The sequence below is a fragment of the Pieris rapae genome, chromosome 22, assembly GCF_905147795.1.
Source record: "Pieris rapae chromosome 22, ilPieRapa1.1, whole genome shotgun sequence".
Taxonomy (NCBI): Eukaryota; Metazoa; Arthropoda; class Insecta; order Lepidoptera; family Pieridae; genus Pieris; species Pieris rapae.
In genome coordinates, this window is record NC_059530.1 from 2,072,597 (window position 1) to 2,095,237 (window position 22,641).

The following is a 22,641-nucleotide window of genomic DNA, read 5'->3' on the forward strand; positions in this document are numbered from 1 at the left end:
TTGTATAAGTTTCATCCATGTTAGTGTTTGTCAATGTCTATATTGGCGAGGAAAAAATATTCCACTTTTTTTTCTATTTAAGACTAATATCATTCATTATACACTTCAAAAATATACTTCTGAGGCATGTCTCAGAGAACTTTATCAGCTATGACAAAGATCAGTTGAAATGAAAGGAGTTAAAAGTTTCTATCTGTACTAAAATATGTGTAACAAAAATCTTAAAATAGGAGAAATAATAACACATTTTCTATCATCCACTATTTACATAATCTTCATCCATTTTTTGAAACTTGTCATCATATTTGGATGGTACTTCAACCTTAAATAAATCATCTGCTCCTACTTCCTCTTCCTTTTGAATTAAAATATCGACAACATTTTCACATGCAAGCCTTGTTTTAGGATCCTTTTCCCACTTATGATATTCCCGTAACACATAATATACTCCATTATTTCTTAGAATTTCTCTCCCACGCTTAGTAGCACAAAGTAGATTGAGTGTTTCTAAAACCATTTTGCGTATATCCATATCTGGATCTCGTTGCTTTTCAGTAGGTAAATATTGTAAAGCAATTGGAAGAGAATCCATTTCCTCGTCCAAGTACTCTTCATTACCAATAATTGGTGTTAATAGGTATGTTAACAAATCCAAGTCAGTTGATAGTAAGCATTCATGATAAGAAGTATCCAATGAAATATTTCGTATAATACCAATGGCACCTCCTCTTCTGATACTAGAAATGTTGAAATTACAGAATGGGAGAAGTTGTATTAAAGGGACAGGCCGGTTTGATTGCAACAGCCAGTTTCTTACACGAGGGTTACAACTTAAGTTGCTACACAGGGGTGCTAGATAATTCAAATTAGAACCTGTTTTGTTGTAGTCTAAGTTCACAAAAGCATTTAATATACTATTTAAGTGAGGTAAAAATGAGTCTATTGTTATCTCTAGTGCTTTATCTACACGAGTTATATTTGAGAGTATCATGCAGACAGCATCAGCGTTTTTTTTATGTTGGTCTTGGACATAACCTATAAAAAGTTCTATAATATTTGTTTTACCACCAGGTTTGTATTTTATTACCTCCAATACGCCTTTCGAGTTTGCCGTGATATTTACCAGCAATAGGAGCGCATTTTTGCTTATCTCTTCGACTTTATCGTTTGTCAAATCAATAATACATTTAAGTATTTCCTCTTTCTTTAATAATATATTGATACCTTCTTCTGTTCCTGATAATCCTAATAAATGGTCAAGTGAAATATGTTTGAGGTCGATTCTGGAGTCTGGTTTTAAAAATTGAGTTAATTCATCCAGTGGATCATTTGCCATTGCAAGTGAAAAATAAAGATCAAAAATATATAATATTAATAAAACGTGCCTCGGTAGTTTTACGATTCGTTTAAATGATTTTAGATTTAGAGGCTATCAGATAGATATACTCATTTTACATTACAAGGATGTTTTGGCACCTGGGTGATATTGTCACATTGACAGTGCCCTTCTGTCATGTGTATGAAAATATGGGTTATCAACGCAGCAACACTTTTGTTAGGTACAGGTTTTTTTCGATAGAGAAATACTTGCGCCAGTGGAACAGAAATTTGAGCATCGGAATACTGGGCGTTGACATTTCGAATAACGTTATGTCAAAGATTTAAAATTAATGGGAAAAAACGAATTGATATATGAATAAAAATTGGAAACGTAATATTATGGAATTTAACCATGGATTTACAGGGTAATATTATGACATGAAGATGTTTTTACTAACTTTTTGAGGGCGATTTAGAACGGAATCAATTGGGGAATTTTATGTAAATCATTTTATGTAAAATATATTGACGAGTTTTTATAATACATATTGTTAAAAATATGTATACGTATTCATAAAAAAATTAAATTAAATTGATTGAAATTATTTATGAATATCTTTTAGAAGTACAAAAATAAAGATAAGACGAAATCGAAATTAATTTAGTTTTAAAAACGATTTTAATTTAGTTTTTGCCATTTTTATAGTTTTGTTTAATATTTGAAAAATAGATGTTGTCTGGCTCGCAAACCAAACCGATATGCACACAAAATTTCATCAAAAATGGTCGAGCTATTTCGGAGTATTTTATGTACTAGATATATTTTTGGGTATAAAAATAAACACACGAAAAGCGTGCAGTAAGACAGTATTTTATTGCAAAAACAACACCACATTTATCTAAATACAATCAAAAATACTATAACTAAAAACAATATTAATCACAAATATTATAATTTAGTAATTAAGACTAAATCTATTAAAATTTCTAAAACTAGAGTTTCTTAACATTAATTATTTAAAGATGCTTGGACGTAATCTGGCAAGACATGCGCTATAGTTTTTATCTTTGACTACTTTTAGGACATATTTAATGCATAAAATCTTGTCAAGTTACGTGCAAATTGTCGATACCTATACACATTAATACTGCTATATGGAAAAACAGTTTGTACCAAAAACTCAGAGGTGCTTAATAAATTTGAATTAACATTATTTACATTTAAAATTTCGAGAGTGAAGTATGTTATATATGGTGGGCTTTAAACTAAACTTCAAGCTAAAGTCGGGTGATAGGGTCGATAGAAGACCCCAAAAAATTAATATTAAAGTTTTCACGTCCATACCTAACATTACAAAATAGTTTTTTTGACTAAAATGGTTGGAATGTTGGATTTAATATTAAATTTTGAGTGCATAAAATTCATTAATATTTTATATCGCAATAATTTTAGAAAATTGGGACATCCGTAATCTTTGTATATACATATATGTTTTTAAAAATATATCGATATTATCTTGGATAGATTTTGGATCAGAAGAGAATCTTAAAAACTGGGCACTTTTATATAAGACTAATTACAAAGCATATTATATCATTGTTTATATTATTAAAAAATAAATATATACCAAATTATAAAATTTTGCTTAGTAATTATTCTCTCTCTGATCTTTTGATTTTTTAAATATAAATATTTCAATCAAATATTACTTTTTCTACTTGTATTGTTTATAGATTTTAACAGTGCTTTTAAATATTATAAATTGAAACAAAAATGGTAATAAATAATAATGTATTCAGAAATTAATTATAAATTTGTAACTTTATTTGGTTACTGGAAAACTATATAGTCTACGTCTTAGGCTCAACCTACCTAATAAAGATAACATTAATATTCCAGTAAATATTAAACTCTATTGACCAATTTACGAAAATACTTATGTAACTAGTAAAAACAATATAACATAGTGACATTGATAAGCATAGTTAGTTTATAAAAAAACTTTCTTAATATTAACATTATACTATGCGTGCATGAGCAAATACATAATTGATATGGCAGCAATCCAAAACGTAAATCTGATAGAGAACTGTCAATTGTCAGATGTAATATAGAAAAAATTTTCTACTTAAGTAAAGAGTATGTTTATCATCGCAAAGAGATGTCATAATTTTGTTTATTGATGTTTGATGTGTTGATGTTGTATTGGCGGACTTCTATAGAATTATAAAATAGAAATGTGGTTGACGGATGCTAGATTTACGTTTTAGAACACAGGTCAATTAGGTGAATTACAACATTAATTTTCGTAAACAAGACACGAAGATGATAGCGAACAGTGAAATCTTCAGTATTACCGCATCTGAAATAAAATTATGGCATTGATAAGTTCACATAAAATGCTTTGTATATTAGAAGTATTTGCCGATAGTTTATAAAAATATGTTTAATGGTATTTCGCTTATTACGCATTAAAATCTGTTTATTATTATTAATTGTACTAGACAAGTATATTGGAAGAAGTACATCGTTATTTCCTGTGCTAGTTAGATAACATCAATAATTTTTACGTGTTAATTCTTAAATTGCACAGACACATATTTCCGTTTAAAATTTTATTATAACATTTATTGAACACAAAATCGTATATTTACCACTGCAAGCATGTTCCTTTTCTTTATACCCATTTTCAGTGTCGCAGAGGCAGATTTTGTCCTGTGGTGTAAATACACGCATATGTGCCGGGGCAGCGCTCGTTATATTCGGGGCTCCACAGATAAGACCATCGTTGCATTCGTCGCTGTTTGCACAGACGTGGTATAAAGCTGAAAATGATATTATAATTAGATTAAAATCGGAAAGCATATCTGGGGTACAATTAGCATAACACTCCATAAAACGCTGGGATTGTAGCAGTGATTCCAACTTAGCGGTTTTCTAATGTCTCCCCAAATTTAGGGGCAATACAGATGCCCCGCGGGGTTTTTTGAGTGTACATTTATTACCAGTCCACAAGTCAACGGCGTGGAGCGGGGAAGAACTGGCAAGAAACATTCCGTAACTCTGTAGAAAGCTCTGCTCTCTCAAGCACGGTTTCCTGGTCGTGAAGGGGTAGGACTCACTACTGTGCATACCCACTAAAACCCCACGGCACCACCAACAATCGCAGGCAGGGCAGGCCAAGGTAACAGCTTAGCCTTGTCCGCATCCAGCCACGCGATCAACCCTTAAAACTCGCGGTCCTCTGCGGCCATGAGTGATGTCGATTGGGCCTTGGCTCAGCAAGGGCCATTCACATCGACCAATTCGTCCTGTTGAATGAAGCTGGGGGAGGCCGGGTACAGTGCTTGCAGGAATACATCAGCATCCCTTCTTTTAGACGCATGAACCCCTGTTTCCCCGCTGCAGCGACTGCATGCCCAGGATTCACACGGGGTTGCACAGTGAAGCAATTCAATCCCAAGGATTAGGATCTTCAAGCTTCATTAATTTACTTTTTAAGACTCGTAGGTTTGAAGCGAATCCTTTAAAGGGACAAAACAAAGTTGAATTAAACCCTGTTTGAACCGACTTAATCCCGTATGTATTCAGTGTATATAAGGAAGATCTGACAGCCCCATATTCCAAAATGTTTTGTATGTGTCGAATTTTTAGAATTAGAATGGTTTTGAAATATTTATCAAAACTAGAATTTGGTTACCTTTCACCTAATCGAGTGTCTTAAAATTACGTTGTGTAACGTTTCTTAAAAAAGCAAATTAGGTGAAGCATTACCTAAAGGTATTAAATTTCTTTTCTTAAGCGTCTATTAAAGTATTCGTGTCAAAGTATAATTTCTCGTGACATTGGGTTTGCGTTTGATTATTTGATAACGCTCGTTCAATGTGAAAATATTTTAATAATAATCGTAAAATAATAATATTTTTTTTTAAAGTATTCCTGCAGCTACTCATTAAACAATATTCATATAATTATATAATACATAAAAGCCAAAAATGGAATACATATTCAAACATAAAATATAACAAAGCACAAATAAGTTCATTCACAAATTCATACTAAATTCTAAATTATAAGTTCTAAGATTGATTGATTGATAGATTATAATATATATTTAATATAAAGGAACAAACAAAGCCATTATTAGTAAAAGATACTTAGGTACCCGATTTTTTAAAATAATTTTTAAGCATTTTTCACATTAAATATCGATTTGCTGGTAATTTATGTTGTAATCTGTAAGTATACGATACATAACTGAGTTTCGTAAATAGTTGGTATTAGATCGAGGAATTTGGAATAATTGGGTTTTCCTTGTATTGTGTGATGAAGGGGTCATAAATAGCAGTCATCGCAAGGAGGAATATGCTCCTTTATAAACAATTTAAGGTTGTATTTCCCCGGGGAAGACCTCCATCGGGATTTGATTCGATTAGCTTGTTTGCTAAAGAAAATGGTTTGTAAAGCAGTCTGTAGAAGACTTTGGTTTTAAATAGACTGTAGGCGATAAAAAGTATTGCTTAAATTTATCTTGTTTAGAAAGCACCAATTAAGAACTTTTTTTAATTTCTTCAAGAAATTGAAAAGATGCATACGTAAGTGTGAACATAGTAAAATAAGATTGGGACGGCTAATGGCGACGTGTTTTTAGCATAGTCAAAATTTTAAAATAAAAAGAGTCCATTTCTTAACGAAATGTAGAAATATTTTTTGTTATATTTAAATAGATAATGCGTAATAAAACTTTCAATGTTAAAAAATAAGAAAAAATGTATATAATAACTTGTTCTATTTTTAGAGTTTTGTTACAATCGTAGAATAAGGAAAAAGAAAAAAAAATATTAATTTAAATTTAAATTTGAGTAACTTAACTTTCAGTAACTTTAGCTTTTCGTAGTAAATTAATTTTAGACCGGAAATTAATATATACTCATATTTTAGGTTTAACAATATAATGCCATTTGTAAATTATACCATTTAAAACTGACCTTTAGCTGGGGTCAACAAACAATGGTCACAAAACGCGAACGTGTAAAGAATAAGGTGCTATGTTATATTATAATAATAAAACCTTTTTATTTCCATATCGTTAATTGCCATTTCAAATGTACTTAGTTAGTAATATTGCTAAATATTTTTTTTATAGAACGGGCAGGAGGCTCTTTTGATGTTAAGTGATAGCGCCGCTCATAGACAATTTCAATAACAGAGTGCTCGCGTAAGCGTCGCCGGTCTTTTAAGAATTGGCACGCTAGTCATTGGTATTATAGTCGCCTGTGGCTATGGACCCCATTTGGGTAAAGGCCTCTTCCAATCCATTCCAGATGTCTCTATTTTCGCCAGAATCCGCCTTTTTCTTCTCCCAGGTACCTGCCGTTCTTTTGTCTTACGTGTTATGTAAGGAATCTTTAAATTACAGCTTTGGGAGCTTTTTTTTTGGATTTATTTTATGGAAATTTAAATTAACGGACAGACTCGACTGAATTACTTACTTACGACTTTACTGAATCTATAGATTGTAGACATGGGTGAGATGTGATAAAGACTTTTCCGACTTATCGTCTCTTCTAGCTCTTTCTTTACGGTCTCTCTCTTGAAAATAATTTCATATATAGAAGCTTATAATAGACAATTTATTATGCCCAAGAGAGCCGATGGTTCAGGCGTCAGGGAGCCAACAGAAGTAGACACAGAGGATAGGTTGTATTATAAAAACTTAGAATTATTGATTTTCGACCGAACCCAATAATTAATCCACAATCTTAGATTAAAATCAATCTGAGATCAGATCGTGACAGTCGATCTCCAATCTGCATCCCAATAACCAAACTGCACGAAGACAATCCGTTTTTGGCGAAGCGACGGTTAGAATGCAATCTCTTCGCTCTTTACACTCATATTTGATAATCAATATAAACCAAAAAAAACCGTACAAATAATATTAAAATAAACATATTTGTGTTTAAAACATATCAAATAGCTTTTTAATTATTTTAAAACTGATGTAAGTTAAAATCTTCAGATAGGATCTTGACACAGTTGAACTGCAAAGGTCTATCCAAATACACCGATCCCACCTACTATGGATAGCTTGTGTCGACAGATAGCTATTACAATCCGTCCGATTGCACATTTTATCAATATTTGGTTTAAAATATCTATCTCAGGTGGTCAAAAATAGATAGAGATAGATTATTGGGTTTGGGCGTAAGTCTATCAAATTGCAGGGTAACCTTACTTTTAGTGGGCGCCTCGCACTGTCCGTTGACTGGAGGCAGGTTGTCTCCACACAGGCATCTGGTGACTGGGTCGTAGTGGGTCCTTACACAGGAGGAGCTGGTGATTCCAGCACATTCTGCCTGCTTCGAGCATGGTCGAGCTGAAAATACATTGTCATTTTATTTCGAATTACAGTCAAATATAGCGTTCTACATAGCATCTTATTAACCTATTTTATCTTATTTTATCTTACCCGCTCTACGCTTGACTAGCGAACTGGTTGTAAATGTAAATTTACAATTAATTTAATTCGTTTTATTTGACGTTCATTAGTGTACATGTTTACCTATTAATAAATATATTTTTGAGTTTGAGTTTATTGATAGATGAAATACATTATTTAGACTATTCAATCTGCATTAAACCTAAGTCAAACGAGAAACGGCGTAACTCAAAGAATATTAAAGAAACTGGAGTTATGTAGTCTTACATTAGTTAAGTTACATATATATTAAAATAAGTAGGAGAGTACAGAAAATCATCGCACAGTTGAATTTAAAATTAGCTCTTTAGTCTTTCCATACTTATAAAATGTAAAATAACATTGTTGTTTCCGATAATGTCCAAAACGGTCAACTGTACTTGTATTGAAGTGTCATCAACATCAACCCTTAGATAAGTTAGTTTTGATGTGACAACGTCTTAAAATTCGATGTAGCCGACAACCAACATGACGGATGCGGCGTTACCTCACTCTGAGGCGTTCCATTTAAGGCTGGAAGTGCAAGCGAGAGAGAGAGAGAAAGAGGCACAATCGCGTTCGTTAGTTAAAAAATTGACAGAATTGTATTTATGCGTACAAATAAATATAACTTGATCAATTCCATTGTGATTTCCATTTACCTCCTATATATCCATACAAAATATTATCTATGAAACAAATAAAATTAAAATTCTCTTTTGAAAATTGCAACCATTTCATCGATCTTTTAACGTTGTCACGTTCAACTATCGTCAGTAACGGTTTACAGGCATCTGAGTTTTTATTATTTATACCTATATATATAGTATTTAAAGAAATTTGGATGACGAATAGTCCTTCGATGTCAAGTGGTAGTGTCGTGGTAGTGTAGATTAGGCGATATTAAATAAGTAATTAATTTCAATATTTAAGCTATTAATTAAGTATAGCTACGAAGCTATGAATTTTGAGAAAACTGGTTTTTATACTACTTTTAAGTATTTTATTAGCCACAAGATGGCGCACGAATTATGCAACACCTATCATTTTTCGTATTTCGTTTCGGAAACTTTCAATACTTATATGCATCACAATTGATTTCTCTTCATATATTAAATACTTAATGCGTCATAATGCATATTCTTGGTCATTTTCATGGCTGGCCAGTGCTTTGTAAATGGGAAGATCAACCTCTAAACTAAATCTCTTATTGTATTTGTAATATGTAATTTTGCACTTCTTGCCTACCCTATGAAATTTACTCACAGTGGTTGTCTGGAAGATAATTAGACTGTTAGACTGTTAGAAATCTTAATAATTAGACTGTTCACCAAGTTGGAATATACCTGGAACATAAAGGAACATCTCTATTCAGTTTAAGTTTTCTATAATTTTGTTGACAAAGATACAAACACTTATAATACATTCCAACAATATAATAATAACATTGGAATGTATTAAAATCAATACACAAAAATGATTCTATTTCTGAAGATGATGGAACCTCTTTCAGAAACAAACTAACACAGCAATAAAACCTTAATTCGCGCAATGCAGGTTTATAGGTCAAAAGATAAGAGAGGTCAACAAATTTTGGTTTCACTTCCGCCACGCTATCTACCGGTGGAATATCTAATGAGCTACCTTTACGTATAATTAACATTTACGATTGGCTGTTCCTATAATTTCCGGACAGGTCGACGGAAAATAAAAAAAATATTTAAAAATGGCTTCAATTGTGGGTTGATGGACACTTCACACTTCATTTGTTTTATTTTAAACAAAAATCTGCCTTTACAGATTAGTCCAATGCAGCAACTGTTTACACATATGTTACATATCCATATCCATCCATATCGACAGCTTTGACGGGAACCTCATATTAGACAGATTAAATCAAAGTAATATAAAAAATATTGACAGCGTTTAAAAGTTGATTTAAATTTAAATGACGTTCTTAAATACTTAAATTGTAGATGTGGCAACCAATGATGAACCAATAAATGCCTTGCCAATGGACTCTGTGTCCGGCTGATAAATAAATTAAAAAAAAACAATAGATGCCTTATTAAATAAATAACGTTGAGTTTTAACGATTTCATTTATTTCGCAACGCCGCCGAGGCTAGATTTTCATATAAAAGCTTTCGTTATTATATTTCGGTCATAAAAATATCGTTTTAGTTATAAGTGCGATTCTTATCAAGTTCCTTTCGCACCGGAAACCACAAAATGTGAGTTAAACGTCAATCAGTGTACGAAAATAGAAATTCAACGTCGTTCTACGTAACACAGGCTAACTTGGAATTCGATATGGTTCTTTTAATCTATGCGCCGATGTCGCAACGTTGGGGTTGCCATAAAACATATGTCATTTACATTATATTGAAAGGTATCACTCTGTTCCTGATATATTCTCGTAAAATATTATCGTTTCGTTTTGCACAACTGTCTGATAGATAGATAGTGAAATTAAGCACGTCTTCATGTACTGTCAGGGTATCGGGAAAGGTTAGTATTGAAATTTTGTATGACAAATAAATAGGCGAATAATAAAATTAAATATTATCAAAAACATACTTTTTTCTATGTTATCTACATAAATGTGATAAAATAGTACACAAGAACAGAGTGTCTTCCCCCTAATAGAGTATAGAGAGATTCTATTACTTTGTAACTTTGTCTTTAACAATACAAATTAGCGTAGGAATTTTTTAACCCACCTTATTTCATGTCACTTTGAGAATAAACATTCAACTAAATAAAACTACAAAAAACAATGTATTAATGTAAAGCTCATATATTTGTGCCTAACGTAGAAATTATGTTATTATGTTAGTTTATTATTGAAAGTGCCGTATATTAAATCACTGTTAATTGTAACAAGAAATGCCTGAGTCGTTGCGTGCTTGTGCGTGTAATCAATAATATTGTAATTTACTTTGGCTGGAAACCGAACGCCCTTGAAAGCCTTAACGGAAGGTACCTTAGGAATAAGTGGCACTAAATGCTACAAGCACGCTAAGTTGAAAGTAGTTTCACTTGTATCTACATATCAAGGGTGACTTTTAAGGTCTGGGCCTCAGATCTTTTCTTTTCTTCGCCGTCGACATTTTGGCCCAAAGCTATAGCGGATTTTTCAAGTTTTCCTTCACAGTACTAGAGTGTGTTAAATGATATAGACAGACTTCACTAAAAGTCGTATGGATGAAAGTTGCACATGGAGACCACTACATTTTTCTAGAAGTTTCTTAAATTTACGTTTTATTAGACAGTGTTCATATGTTTATTATTAGTATTTTTGCTTGGAAACAAAAAACCTATAGCGGAATAAGGTTAAAATAAGTATTAAGTATATCCATAGCGTTAAATCACCTTGCATCATGAGCACACCCCACACACATACCATACAGCACAGCCGAATTAAGATATCACGCACTTTAATACTGTTTATTTATTTTTTATATTTAAATTGCATCTTTTGCTATATGTTTAGTTTAATTGTTTTTTGATTGTGTATAATTTATGTTAGATGTAAGATTACGTTATAAATATCTGTGACGTTATTTAAGTGATAGAACGTAGACAATTTGGTGTAGCGTTTCGTTTGATTGTCATTTGTCAAATGACGTTAGCGTCGCCATGGTAACGTAGTGTAGCTTGTCAAAATGCATCGTTTCGTATTCAATTTTACATCGTTTTTACGTGTTGGAATGTGAATTAAAAGATAATATAGTATGTTATAAAATCCGTTGAACAGAATTCCAGGCAATCGGTGCTATAAATAACATTGCGTGACCACTCTATTTCCAGCCTGCATAACGATCAATCAATGATGACGTATGATTGATGGTTCTCGTAGTCACGCACACTTTCTTAAGTTAAAAATACCTATATTAAAAGGCAGCGTGGGTGCTAAGGGTCGACTTTCCCTGTCAATGACATATTGAAGGTAGCGAAGATAGTTTAATTTTGGGCGTTACATTATCAAATCAGCAAAAACATTACATTATTTTTAAATACGCATTTGTTACTACGATTTCTCATTCCGTAGAATTCTGACATTTTTTCAGTGTTTCTACTAAAAAAGTTCTCCATCGAAAAAGAGAAAATTTTACCCAATTTGGAAATAAAAAGTAAAATGCTACGTATTTTTATACTTTACCTAGAAATAGGTAAACCTCAATATTGTACTTACTGGAGTGATCTAATACAAAAAAAACGAAGAGTTGCCCATATTATTATAAGAGTATTTTTTTTTCAGGTTATCTCGTACTTAGAGCAGTGTTGGCTTACTGGCTACAACGTGAGCTCTCTGTGTATCTCTGAGGTCGCATTTCCGATCCCGTGCACGAGTGGTCTTTCTGTCTATGTTTGCTTTTAATCGTCGTACGGTGAACGATAATGAAAGGAAACCAGAAAGCTATTCCAAAAAGTCGACTTGTGCCAAGCACAGGCGTAGTTCAGTTACTTTTTTGTTAATTATCTTTCTTCTTGTACTTTACGCTCTATTAGTCGCTTATTAGCGATAAGGTCCTTGGCCAATGACTTATGTAAACTATTTTTGTGTATCTTTTAAGTAACGAAGTCGAAATTCATAAATAAATATTTGGTTGGTTGCTCTATTAAGAGCAGTATGATCACTATCACTATATATCTCACTTTTCTATTCTATTAATATCTAGATAATAATCTATTAGAGAAAAGTGACATAGAGCCAGTACCGATAAACAATGCCTTAAGAATTGTGCGTTAATCTAATCCGAGATAAATATCAGTGTGGTAAGCTCCGTTATAGGTTTCGATAGAGATTCATGTTCAGTGAGAATATAAAACCTTTTTATAAATAGCAAAGGTTAATTATTGTGCATCCTACGTCTGTAGTTTAAGCAGAAAAGCGTACCTGGTGGCGGGGTTGGTGCTATGTCCTTTGGTGGCTGAGTGTTGCTCTTTCCAAATGTTGTTAATGCTTCTGATGACTCTCCCGTGAGCCAACCAGTGAGTAACAACGGCAAAATGGCGGCCGCCGCTTGTCGTCTACACCACATCTTCACCGCAAAAAATATACGCATTTTGACGGCACTTTAATAGCAACACTGGTACTGTCACTGTCACTTGTGACGTTTCTGTGCTTTAGCAATGTGGCGGTTAGAGGAAAAAAACCAATATTATAGGAAAATATAAAATTCCAAATATTCTATCTATTATAATACAGTCAAAACTATTACAACGACTTCGTTAAGAACAACATACCGGTTATATTTATCAAAATCAAAGGTCCCGGCTGAATTTTATTACACCTATTATAAAAAAAAGTTTTATTTTATACACGAGTTAATAAATAACACGTTTAATAATAAATTAATATACCTAAGGTAGGTACTTAATAACATCATCGGCTGTTACGACTATCGGTTTTTACGACCAAATATGAGGAGTCCCTTCGATGTCGTTATAATAGATTTTGACTGTATGTTTATAAGTAAAACGCTCTGTATAAAAGATTCTTCCGGACGGATACGACGTTATTAAAACGACTGTTACAAGCATGCAAAACATAACTGCCATGAATAGATCATTGCAAAAACATCCCATCCGTCCAAATAAAACAAATTTGCAGCTCTTAAAGTAGCTTTCAAACTTTCTCAACGCAAAGAAATATATTGGTTTCTTCCCGTATAACTTCATTGTGTGGTTCAACAAAACGACACTTGTCTAGCTACGTGCAGTGTTTTATTACTAATATAGACAGAAAGCGGATTGTATAGAGAACATGAGAGCAGTAAATCAAGTCCTTAGACAAAAAATTGCAACAAGCGTCACCCGCTAGTCAAAGTGCATTAACAACATTACTATATTGGAATAGCGGGTCACTACGTTTGCATAACACTTGTCTAAGGTCCCTAGATACGTGTCGCTTTCATTATCTGTCTAATCTAATAGCAGACATGCGTCTTAAACAACAAATGAAGTGCTTCTTACTTTTTAACGATAGTCTTCTGTTTAAATACAGTAAAGGTTATGAAATAATATTATATCGATTAATATTGTTTTCGGTCATAGCGAGTCGTAACATTTAAATAACACTTCCATAAGATAAAACACCAAAGACAGCTGAAAACGATTGCTATTAAAAACTCATAAGTTACGTCAAAAATAAATTGATTTTATTAACAATTAAATGACTGTAACATATTCTTGCAAATAAATTATTATTATTATCATAAATTATAAATGAGGATGTGAGACCCTTTTTTCTTGAGCAAGACTCCCCTAGAGTAATAATAATAATTATTATTATCATAATAATTATTTATGATAATAATTATTTATTATCATAAATAATTATTATCAGTATTCAGTTCCCCAGACGGGGCACTGAATACTGATAATAATCGGCTGTACGTTTTGCAGGTTTTAACCAACCTTATAACTATAAATAAATAGGCGTTTATATTTTTTCCAGTTACTTTCACTACGCAAGAACTCTTTCACATATGTATTTCTTGGTATAAAACACAATTCAATTAAAATAATACGTTGATTTTAGCAAATACATTGTATGTAGTAAACCGCTATCTGACGGAAGTTGTAAAACTTTTTATATCATAAGCGTTTATCAGTTTATTTAAAAAATAAAATTTAAACTATATAAACTACGGATTTTACTTTTATTTAGTCATGTATTTGAAAATTACATTTTAAGTAGTTATATATGTGTACTATTTTTTTTATTGAATACATCACTTTTCAAAGGTTTTTATAGAATACTATCGTTATATATAGTTTGAACGAAACTATAGATTCACGACACTTCTAAAAAACAGTGTGGAATAACTTCATAAATTTAATAGACAGATATACAACATTTAAAATATACTTAACCTATATAGTAATAATAATTAAAAATAAAATAGACAATGAGAAATTCCATCTTTCAAATAAGTCTCGTTCAACTACAACCATGATACTATATACGAGTTGTTTCAAATACATTCACAAGATTAATAATTAATTATTTTTTTGTAACAATAATCGTTTGATCAATAACGTACGCGACGATGAATTTGAGCGCAATATGCATTCAATGAAATGCACGTTGAAAAAAATTCAGTTGCTAAAGGATTTTGTTATTAAGAAAAAAAACTTAGTTATAAACATAATAAAAATCGATATTTAATTAAAGAGAGCACTATAATATATAGATAAATTATAGGTACATAATATATAGAATTCCCTGTGTCGTGGGCAGCTTTTCCATTTGACATATTAACTATACTCGACACTAATTTCTAATTGTAATAAACAAATTAATTCAGAACTTTTTCAGAAACATACATAAGGTGTTAGTTGACTCAGTTTGATGTTAGATAATATTTGATAGATAGATAGACAGATTGGGTATATTCGTGAATGTTTGGAAAACCTGGAAGAAATCGCTCGAAAGCGATAAGGCCGCCAGTTGCCCTCCTTTTCATTTAATTATGTTCAATTTTTTTTTATATTGTAATGCAACGAAGTGTAAATAAATAAATAAATACAACTTGCTAGAAATACTTTAATGAAATTTTATCACGTTAATATACGCTGTTTTAATTGGATAAAATATACTTAAATAATTGTGCCACGATTTGTAAAGACAGCATTTGAAATAAAATCCTGGTTTTACTTTCTGTGGCCTTAGACAAATTTAATTTTCGACTAGCATAACCCTTAACGTGGTCGAATTTGTATGGTAACGTAACGGGATGTAAAATACATCTTGTCTATGTCTCCAGACCTCTTATTCAACTCTGAAATTATAACTTTATAATTCTAACTGAAAGACTTGTATCCATGGCCATGCAATAAAAAAAATCTGAAAAAAGAATAAAAAATATTTTTAAATTCTTACCGGGTGCTTGAGTGGTGGTTGTCAGTTTTGGCGGCTCAGTATACGCGCGTCCGAACGACGATATTCCGAACCCAATCGAGTTGGGTATAAAACTCGTTGCAATTAAAAAAAATAACAATTTTGGTGGCATGTTTCGCTTTTGAATATAGAATCTGCGTTGCTCTATGGCTATAATTCACTCGTTTCGTAAATGTTATTCAAAACCACAGATCAATGTAAATTTCAACAGTAAGCAGCTTTCTGAATGGTTTTGTAATTTGTTGAAATGGATGCATGAATGCGTTTATGAAATTGATTAATTACGTTCATTTTTGTCTAAAGTGTGATGATAGCAAGCCCTAGCCCTAGCAACTTCCTGCTTTAGGAAGACATTTCATACATAATTCTGATTTGCTTTTTAAAAAGAGTAGTTTTTAACGCCGGCTTTTTCTCTCGGCCTACACCCTCTGTCTTCTTTGCCGATGAGTAGGGATGCATACAGGTTAAAATTTAATGACGTGAAAATAAGTAATACCAAGATGATCTTATGTTCCAAATAAGCGTATTTTTTTTACAAGACCAACAGACAATTGTTCGTCATTATGTCAGTTCAATTGAGCTGCTTGTAATCTAAACAATTATAAACCATTTTGTGGGCCTCAATAAATTTATAACATAAATAATTGTCTGAAAAATCTATCCATTATATTTTAAATCAGGTTAATATATAAATATTCAACAAGTAATAAAACACACCTGATGATAAACATACACCATTTAGTTCCAAGTTACTTAATTTTTATTTATATGTACCTTATAATGTATAGTATAATTTATGAGTATAGACGTCTCCCAAGATGTTTGTGTCAAAACCTCTTCGTAATTTTTAATATTAAATATTTTATTGTTCACTTAAGAAACCTAAATGATAGGTAAGGAACACAGCAAGTAAATTAATAAACATATAATGATCAACTGAAATTAAAATTCCAAAGAATTTCATTAAATTGTCGAATTCCTATATATTCAAGACTTGATTGTAGGTTCGAACCCCAGTTCATACTGTTTAGCAAAAGATTAGACCAGTGTTTCTCATCTTGGTTGTACCATGCCCCAACTAAGCCATTTAAAACACAGCCGTAGACCCAATAAGCTTACGACGTGTGTCAAGCACAGAAGGCTGATTACCTACTTGCCTATTGCCTATATGCCTTGACACACGGGAAAATAGTTTCGTTTTTTATGCACCCTTATTGTATTAAACGTGAACGCGTGGTTATTTTATTAATTCGGATAGTTCATGATTTCTTCAAAGAATGGACCTTGTCTTCAGGATTTTGTCCTGAAACTAATTTGAATTATGCTTAAGGGATATATATACCTACAATAAAACCTTTTTAATTCTGTTACAAGCCAGTAAATTCGTTCACGATGATATTACAAATCTGAATAACTAAACGTATTACATTAAGAAAATTGTTTTATTTTACCCATATTTTCCTTTGTTATCGTTTGACATGTGACCTCTTTTGTGTGTGCGTGGCGGTCAAGGCGCCATTTTGTGATTAAATGACAGTTTCAAAGCGGATTTTTTTTTCTGTTTGATGACTTTTAAAGGCAGTTTTCAAATTGTTTTATAAATTATATACAAGTAATGTAAAATAATTTTATCCACACGACTACATAAATCAATAATAATTCTTTACATGCACTAATAAAATACATATTTTCATAAAATTTAATTATTATATGAGCTTTTTGATGAGGCGTATTTTGATGAAAAGGAATTGTTTATGTATTGCACATGACGGAGGATGAATGTTTTGTAGTTATTTAATATAACTACAGCCCATCGCATACGTTGTCCTTAAAACCATTTTGACATAAAATCCGAGCCGCACTACGAGTGACTTTCAGAAACTAGAGCGTTAAGTCAATGAAACGTAAATGTACGTCAAATGTACAGGATTATTCACGCCTTTTTCGGACTACCGGAATTATATACCTATTATTATATTATGCACTAAGTCTCGTTTCTGAATTTCACCTAGTCTCAACTTAAAGTCAGAATTTTAGGAAGGGGGAATCTGTATAATATGCAGAATATATCATATATGATAACCTAATTCGGCGAGTGAACCGCAATTACAAATTAATTTAATTTAAAGTATAGATTTTTACCAGTAGATGTCGTTGGCGTCGGCCTCAATAATGGCGGGCGCGTATTTGATACCCCGAAAGAGCTCAACGCAGAGATTCCAACCAAAAACAATAGAATTAGGAGCACGTTGTAACGCAGCCACATTTTTAGTCTATATAAGTTGACATATCTGTGGAGGTTTTTGTTTAAATTTTGTGGGACTACGTGACCAATTATTCTATATTTACACCAATCTACAATCTATTTACTACGGATTTTACAATTTTCGGTGGTTTTAATTATTCATATTTCGCTATATTTACATACATATTCTATACATGTATTTACAAATCTAACTAAAATCTATTTTCTAAAATGTAACTTCTAGAGGCTTTAAATAAAAACTTTAAAAATTGCTCCTGTAAAGACAAAAACATCACTGCCGACCTTAAAAAGTTTTTATTATGTGTAATAGAGATTTTTCTTTATTTTCTAATTGCCTATTGTAAAACAGTGTCCTTTGATGTGAGTTTAAGTTATACTTAAAAGATATTGGTTTGCATTTTGTAATTTTTAGATCGGTATTGTAAAAATTATCTCCGCAAACCTTTGAACAGCTAAATGCTTTCTCATAATAAGTTTTTTGTTAGTAACATGAATTTCTATTACATTTAGCTAACATTGCGACATATGTTTTATTCGTTCTAACACTAAGTCTACTTTTCCTAAAATTATTTTAAGCATGCACGAATAATTGAAATCTAGTTACCCACAACACAGGGGCTAGTGTGAGGACTAGTGACAGATGAATTTTGTGATAACCTATTTCCTTAATGAATAGTTTTCGAAGTTATATTTATTTTGTGGCGTTAGGGAAAAACGATCAGTCAATTTTTACTATGCGCGTGCACACGTTCACAAAAATCCTGAAGATAGATATAGTCCACATTTTTGTTTTTTGTAATACTTAAATAAACTATTATTATTATATAATTAATTCATTATTATATTTTATTTAACTAGATTATGCGTTAAAATGAAACTTTCAATGTATTAAATACTTTTTTCTGTTGTTAATGTCGTTTTTCTACAAACGCAGAATAATAATTTTTGAAAAGATAAAACACGCCAAAGAAGTATAATTTCTAACGCGAGTACATAAATTATTATTAAAGTATTGTTAATTTATTTTAATTCATACTTTAAATATCGTATTTATCAGGAACTAGCTGTGCTCTGAGGTTCCACCCGCATTAATTCGGTCGTAGCACAATGTTCTACAGCCTAAAGCTTTTCTCAGTAAATAGACTTTTAAATATAAAAAGAATATTTAAAGAAAAACACTTTTTTAACGGATTGAAGTTATGTTATAACAAACAACATACATAACTTCAATCCGTTAAAAAAGTGTTTTTCTTTAAATATGTACAAGTTATGTTAATAAAAGACAATACTATAAAAAGAATATGTTTATGACATATTTTGTTGTTATATAATCACGGAATTGTAGATATGTCTGCAATAAAAGTTTAGAACACTTTGCTCTATTGTCAATAGTTTCCGTAGCGTACACGATTTAGTTATTTTTGTTCTTACACGCCGGGTTACACCACAGTATATAGTTCATGTATAGTTTATACAATATCCGAGATTATTTATATTTTATAGACTAGGTAGTATGTATTAGGGTTCTAATGGTGAAATATGTTTACAAATCGGCCCAGTAGTTTTGCAGCAATGCAAAAAAGAAATTTTGTAATCTTTTTAATATCAGTGTAGAATAGGAAATAATTAATAATATATTGGAAAACGTACCAAAATTTTGAATTCCTTCTATTAATGCTCTAATTATACCAATTTAATAGGAAAGATCATCGTCAGAAACAGAGAGTGAAGTTAGACCAATATAGATTGTAATAGACAATAGGTGTGTTATAAAAATAGGAACTACTTCCGACAAAATCTCTACTTAAAAATATTATGTCATCTCCACTTATATAATAAAAAGGTGATTGTATATTTCATATCATTGAATAGGCTATAAAACTACGGGACATTAAAATATATATCATCATAAGAACCCTTGAACATAGACTATAAATATTTTAATAAAATTTTAATGTCTCTCTTTGTCTCTTGTATGTTTTTATGATAGTGTAATCCAACTTGTGAAAATACTTATAAAAATCTTTAAATCGCTTGGGCTATAGAAACTATTGGCAAAGTTATGCACTACATATTAATAGAAGTTATTAATACCTACTTTTTTTTTATTTTTATGACCTTGGCTTTAGAATGTGATACGACCGAATTAATGCGAGAGTTAGAGAGAGAGTATTATATATAAGTATTTATGGGAACTATCAAGAAACAACGAAAATATATAAAGATATAAGTCTACTTTATTTTATATAATTAACAATGAAAATATTATTGTAGACGTAAAAAGAAATTTGCAATATGTGAAAATCCACTTGTATTCACGAAAACGCTGAAAGGGCGCTAATAAGTGTGTTATTTTAGCTGTACTCGTTAATTTGGCAGCGTTATAGTTGTCTATGACTGACCTATAAATTATAAATCAAAAGATATCGAGCCAGTATTTAAAAAAATAACAAACTTTTAAAATTCCCTTTTTTATTTTTGTTCCGTTTTTAAGGTTCTTTAATCTTTAAAATATCACTATACTATGTTTTCACGCATTATTTTCTATAACATAATAAAAATTATTTAATTCCTCCACTCAATTTATTTTTATTAAAATTAAGTTAGTTTCCAAATATATAAAATACAGATAAAAAAAACACATTTATCATATATTACACCTTCGTCCCTTAACGGTATGTATACTGTGTTATCCTGAGTTCTTTTCCGGTGAAAGAATATTTGAAATAGAAGAAGACAATAATTCCCTTAAAATAACAAATTAATAGACACAAATAAATGTCCGCTTCATTCTTCACCGATATTACGAAATTAGAGAAGATATCTTCTAAGATATATATATCTTAAAAATAAAGACTCAAATATGTGTCTGCCCCGTGGCAAGCATATAGAAAGCTGATTTTTCTGTCATGGGTGTTATAATTATGACAGGACATCTACTTTAATTATCATTTAATAGGCACTACTTAATGTTTCGGAATTTCCTTTTCCTAATTCAATTACATACAGTGCATAAATGTATGAATAATTACATGTTAAAAGCAAAAACGACCTTGTAAAAGCAGCGCTGTGTTTACAAAAAAAATATTTAAAATAAAACTACAAAATCTGTTTGCATAAATCCAGTGACAATTTCCAAATCTGTAATTTAAAAGTTTGCATTTTAAATTAAGAATTCGTTTCTTTCTTTTTTCATTTGACAAAGACAATCTAGACGAATTTTTGCAAACAGATAAAAAAGCGTGCGTCAAGCGCGTGCATTAATTCGATTTTTAAATTTGCGTTTAGAACACACGAAGATAGTTTTAGTTATTTTATTAATTTAGTTTTATTCACTGTGTTTAGTTTAATTAGTTACAGTTTCGGAAGTTTTCTTTCTTCGTACGAAGGCGGTGGAAGTTCGCGCGGGACTAAACTCGTACACGAAGGCTTTCTTCGAGTACAGGCTGTTCAAATGGTATTAGTGCGTGCGTAGAATGCTTTTTTGACTTTCACTAAAGAGTTTTTAGTTACTGTATTGTTAAAGGAACGTTTAAATGAGGTTTATTTTTTTTCAACAACTCAGTGCGTTGTAACTCAATTTGTGTAGTGATGTTTTTACAGATTGTACTTAGATTGACTTTAGAAATATTCTGGATATAAAACATTGAAATATGAATATTATTTATGCAATAAAGGCAAGGTTGTGCGCTAAACGCTGTACGTGAATATTAAATTGTTATAATAAAGTCAGTAATTTCAACACATTCCTTACTATATTCTCCGGTGTTCAGTAGACACGTTTACTACAGGTACTATGGCCTATCAGCGTCTGTCTGAAGTTCATAGATATATATACTATATAAAAATGATAGTTAATATAGTCCTTGAATACTTTAAGAACAGCCTGTATATGGATTTAAATTAAGCTCCGCCCCAGTAGTTATAATATATGACCAGCATTTCTTGACCTCCGAACAACATGCAAGGGTGTTAGTTGGAATTTCTATGTAGGCTTCACTACTTATATTTTAAATATTCGACCTTCTTGGTTCATTTAGAGTACACATGGCATGGTGCTGTTGGTGTTGACTGGCGAGAATATGCAATTTAAAAAGTAAACATTGATTCAATTCATCAAGCGACCAATTTTGATTGTTTAGTATGAGAACACTATGTAAATAATAATATATGGCTTCAACTAAGCGATTACAGCTAAAACTTGTCATTGAATGATTTTAAAAGTCGAATAAATAAAAAAACTCCGTATAACGGGGGGTAGATTATTTACATATACATTTCGATTGCTATTCAGATAGCGTTACAAAGGGTAAAAACCGGGTAGTAGACTTGCTTAGACTGACTTACTTAGACTCAGATTTATTTTGTTTCTAATAAAAAAAGGGAGAAATATATTTTACAAATAGACCGAAAAAGGAGAAGAAATAAAAATCCATAGAACCCGATTGGTCACAGATAATAAAATAACTATTTATGTTATATTTATAAACTAGTTTTATTGGAAAATAGTGAATATCTTAATACGCTTAGTTTAGCTACTACCTACATGTTAAATAGTACTGCTGCCATGGATACTCACAAAGTTCGCAAATGCGTTGTCGACGTTTAATCGATACGTTGTTCCTTCATAAGTAATTAAGAAATGTCTTTACTATGTTTATAATGGAATTAATATCTTGATAC

At 31.3% G+C, this 22,641-nt stretch overlaps 2 protein-coding genes across 10 annotated transcripts; both read right to left on the reverse strand.

The window, feature by feature from the left end:
- Positions 1–179: 179 nt before the first annotated feature.
- Positions 180–1,484, reverse strand: LOC110997297 (protein HGH1 homolog). Its single transcript, XM_022265379.2, has one exon. It carries the CDS (start codon positions 1,334–1,336, stop codon positions 254–256), a length of 1,083 nt encoding a protein of 360 aa, XP_022121071.2. The 5' UTR covers positions 1,337–1,484; the 3' UTR covers positions 180–253.
- A 1,639-nt stretch (positions 1,485–3,123) lies between these two features.
- LOC110997294 lies at positions 3,124–21,401 on the reverse strand. Of its 9 annotated transcripts, none has more exons than XM_022265375.2 (5): positions 21,317–21,401; positions 12,684–12,906; positions 7,560–7,700; positions 3,976–4,146; positions 3,124–3,683 (listed from the first exon to the last, which is right to left on the reverse strand). In XM_022265375.2, exons 2-5 carry the CDS (start codon positions 12,850–12,852, stop codon positions 3,613–3,615), a joined length of 552 nt encoding a protein of 183 aa, XP_022121067.1. In that variant the 5' UTR covers positions 12,853–12,906; positions 21,317–21,401; the 3' UTR covers positions 3,124–3,612. The 9 variants fall into 9 exon arrangements, with proteins under 9 accessions (XP_022121067.1, XP_045489236.1, XP_022121066.1 ...); XM_045633280.1 differs by having other exon boundaries at positions 12,684–12,828; positions 21,317–21,386; XM_022265374.2 differs by having other exon boundaries at positions 12,684–12,911; positions 21,317–21,371.
- Between the last annotated feature and the right edge of the window lie 1,240 nt (positions 21,402–22,641).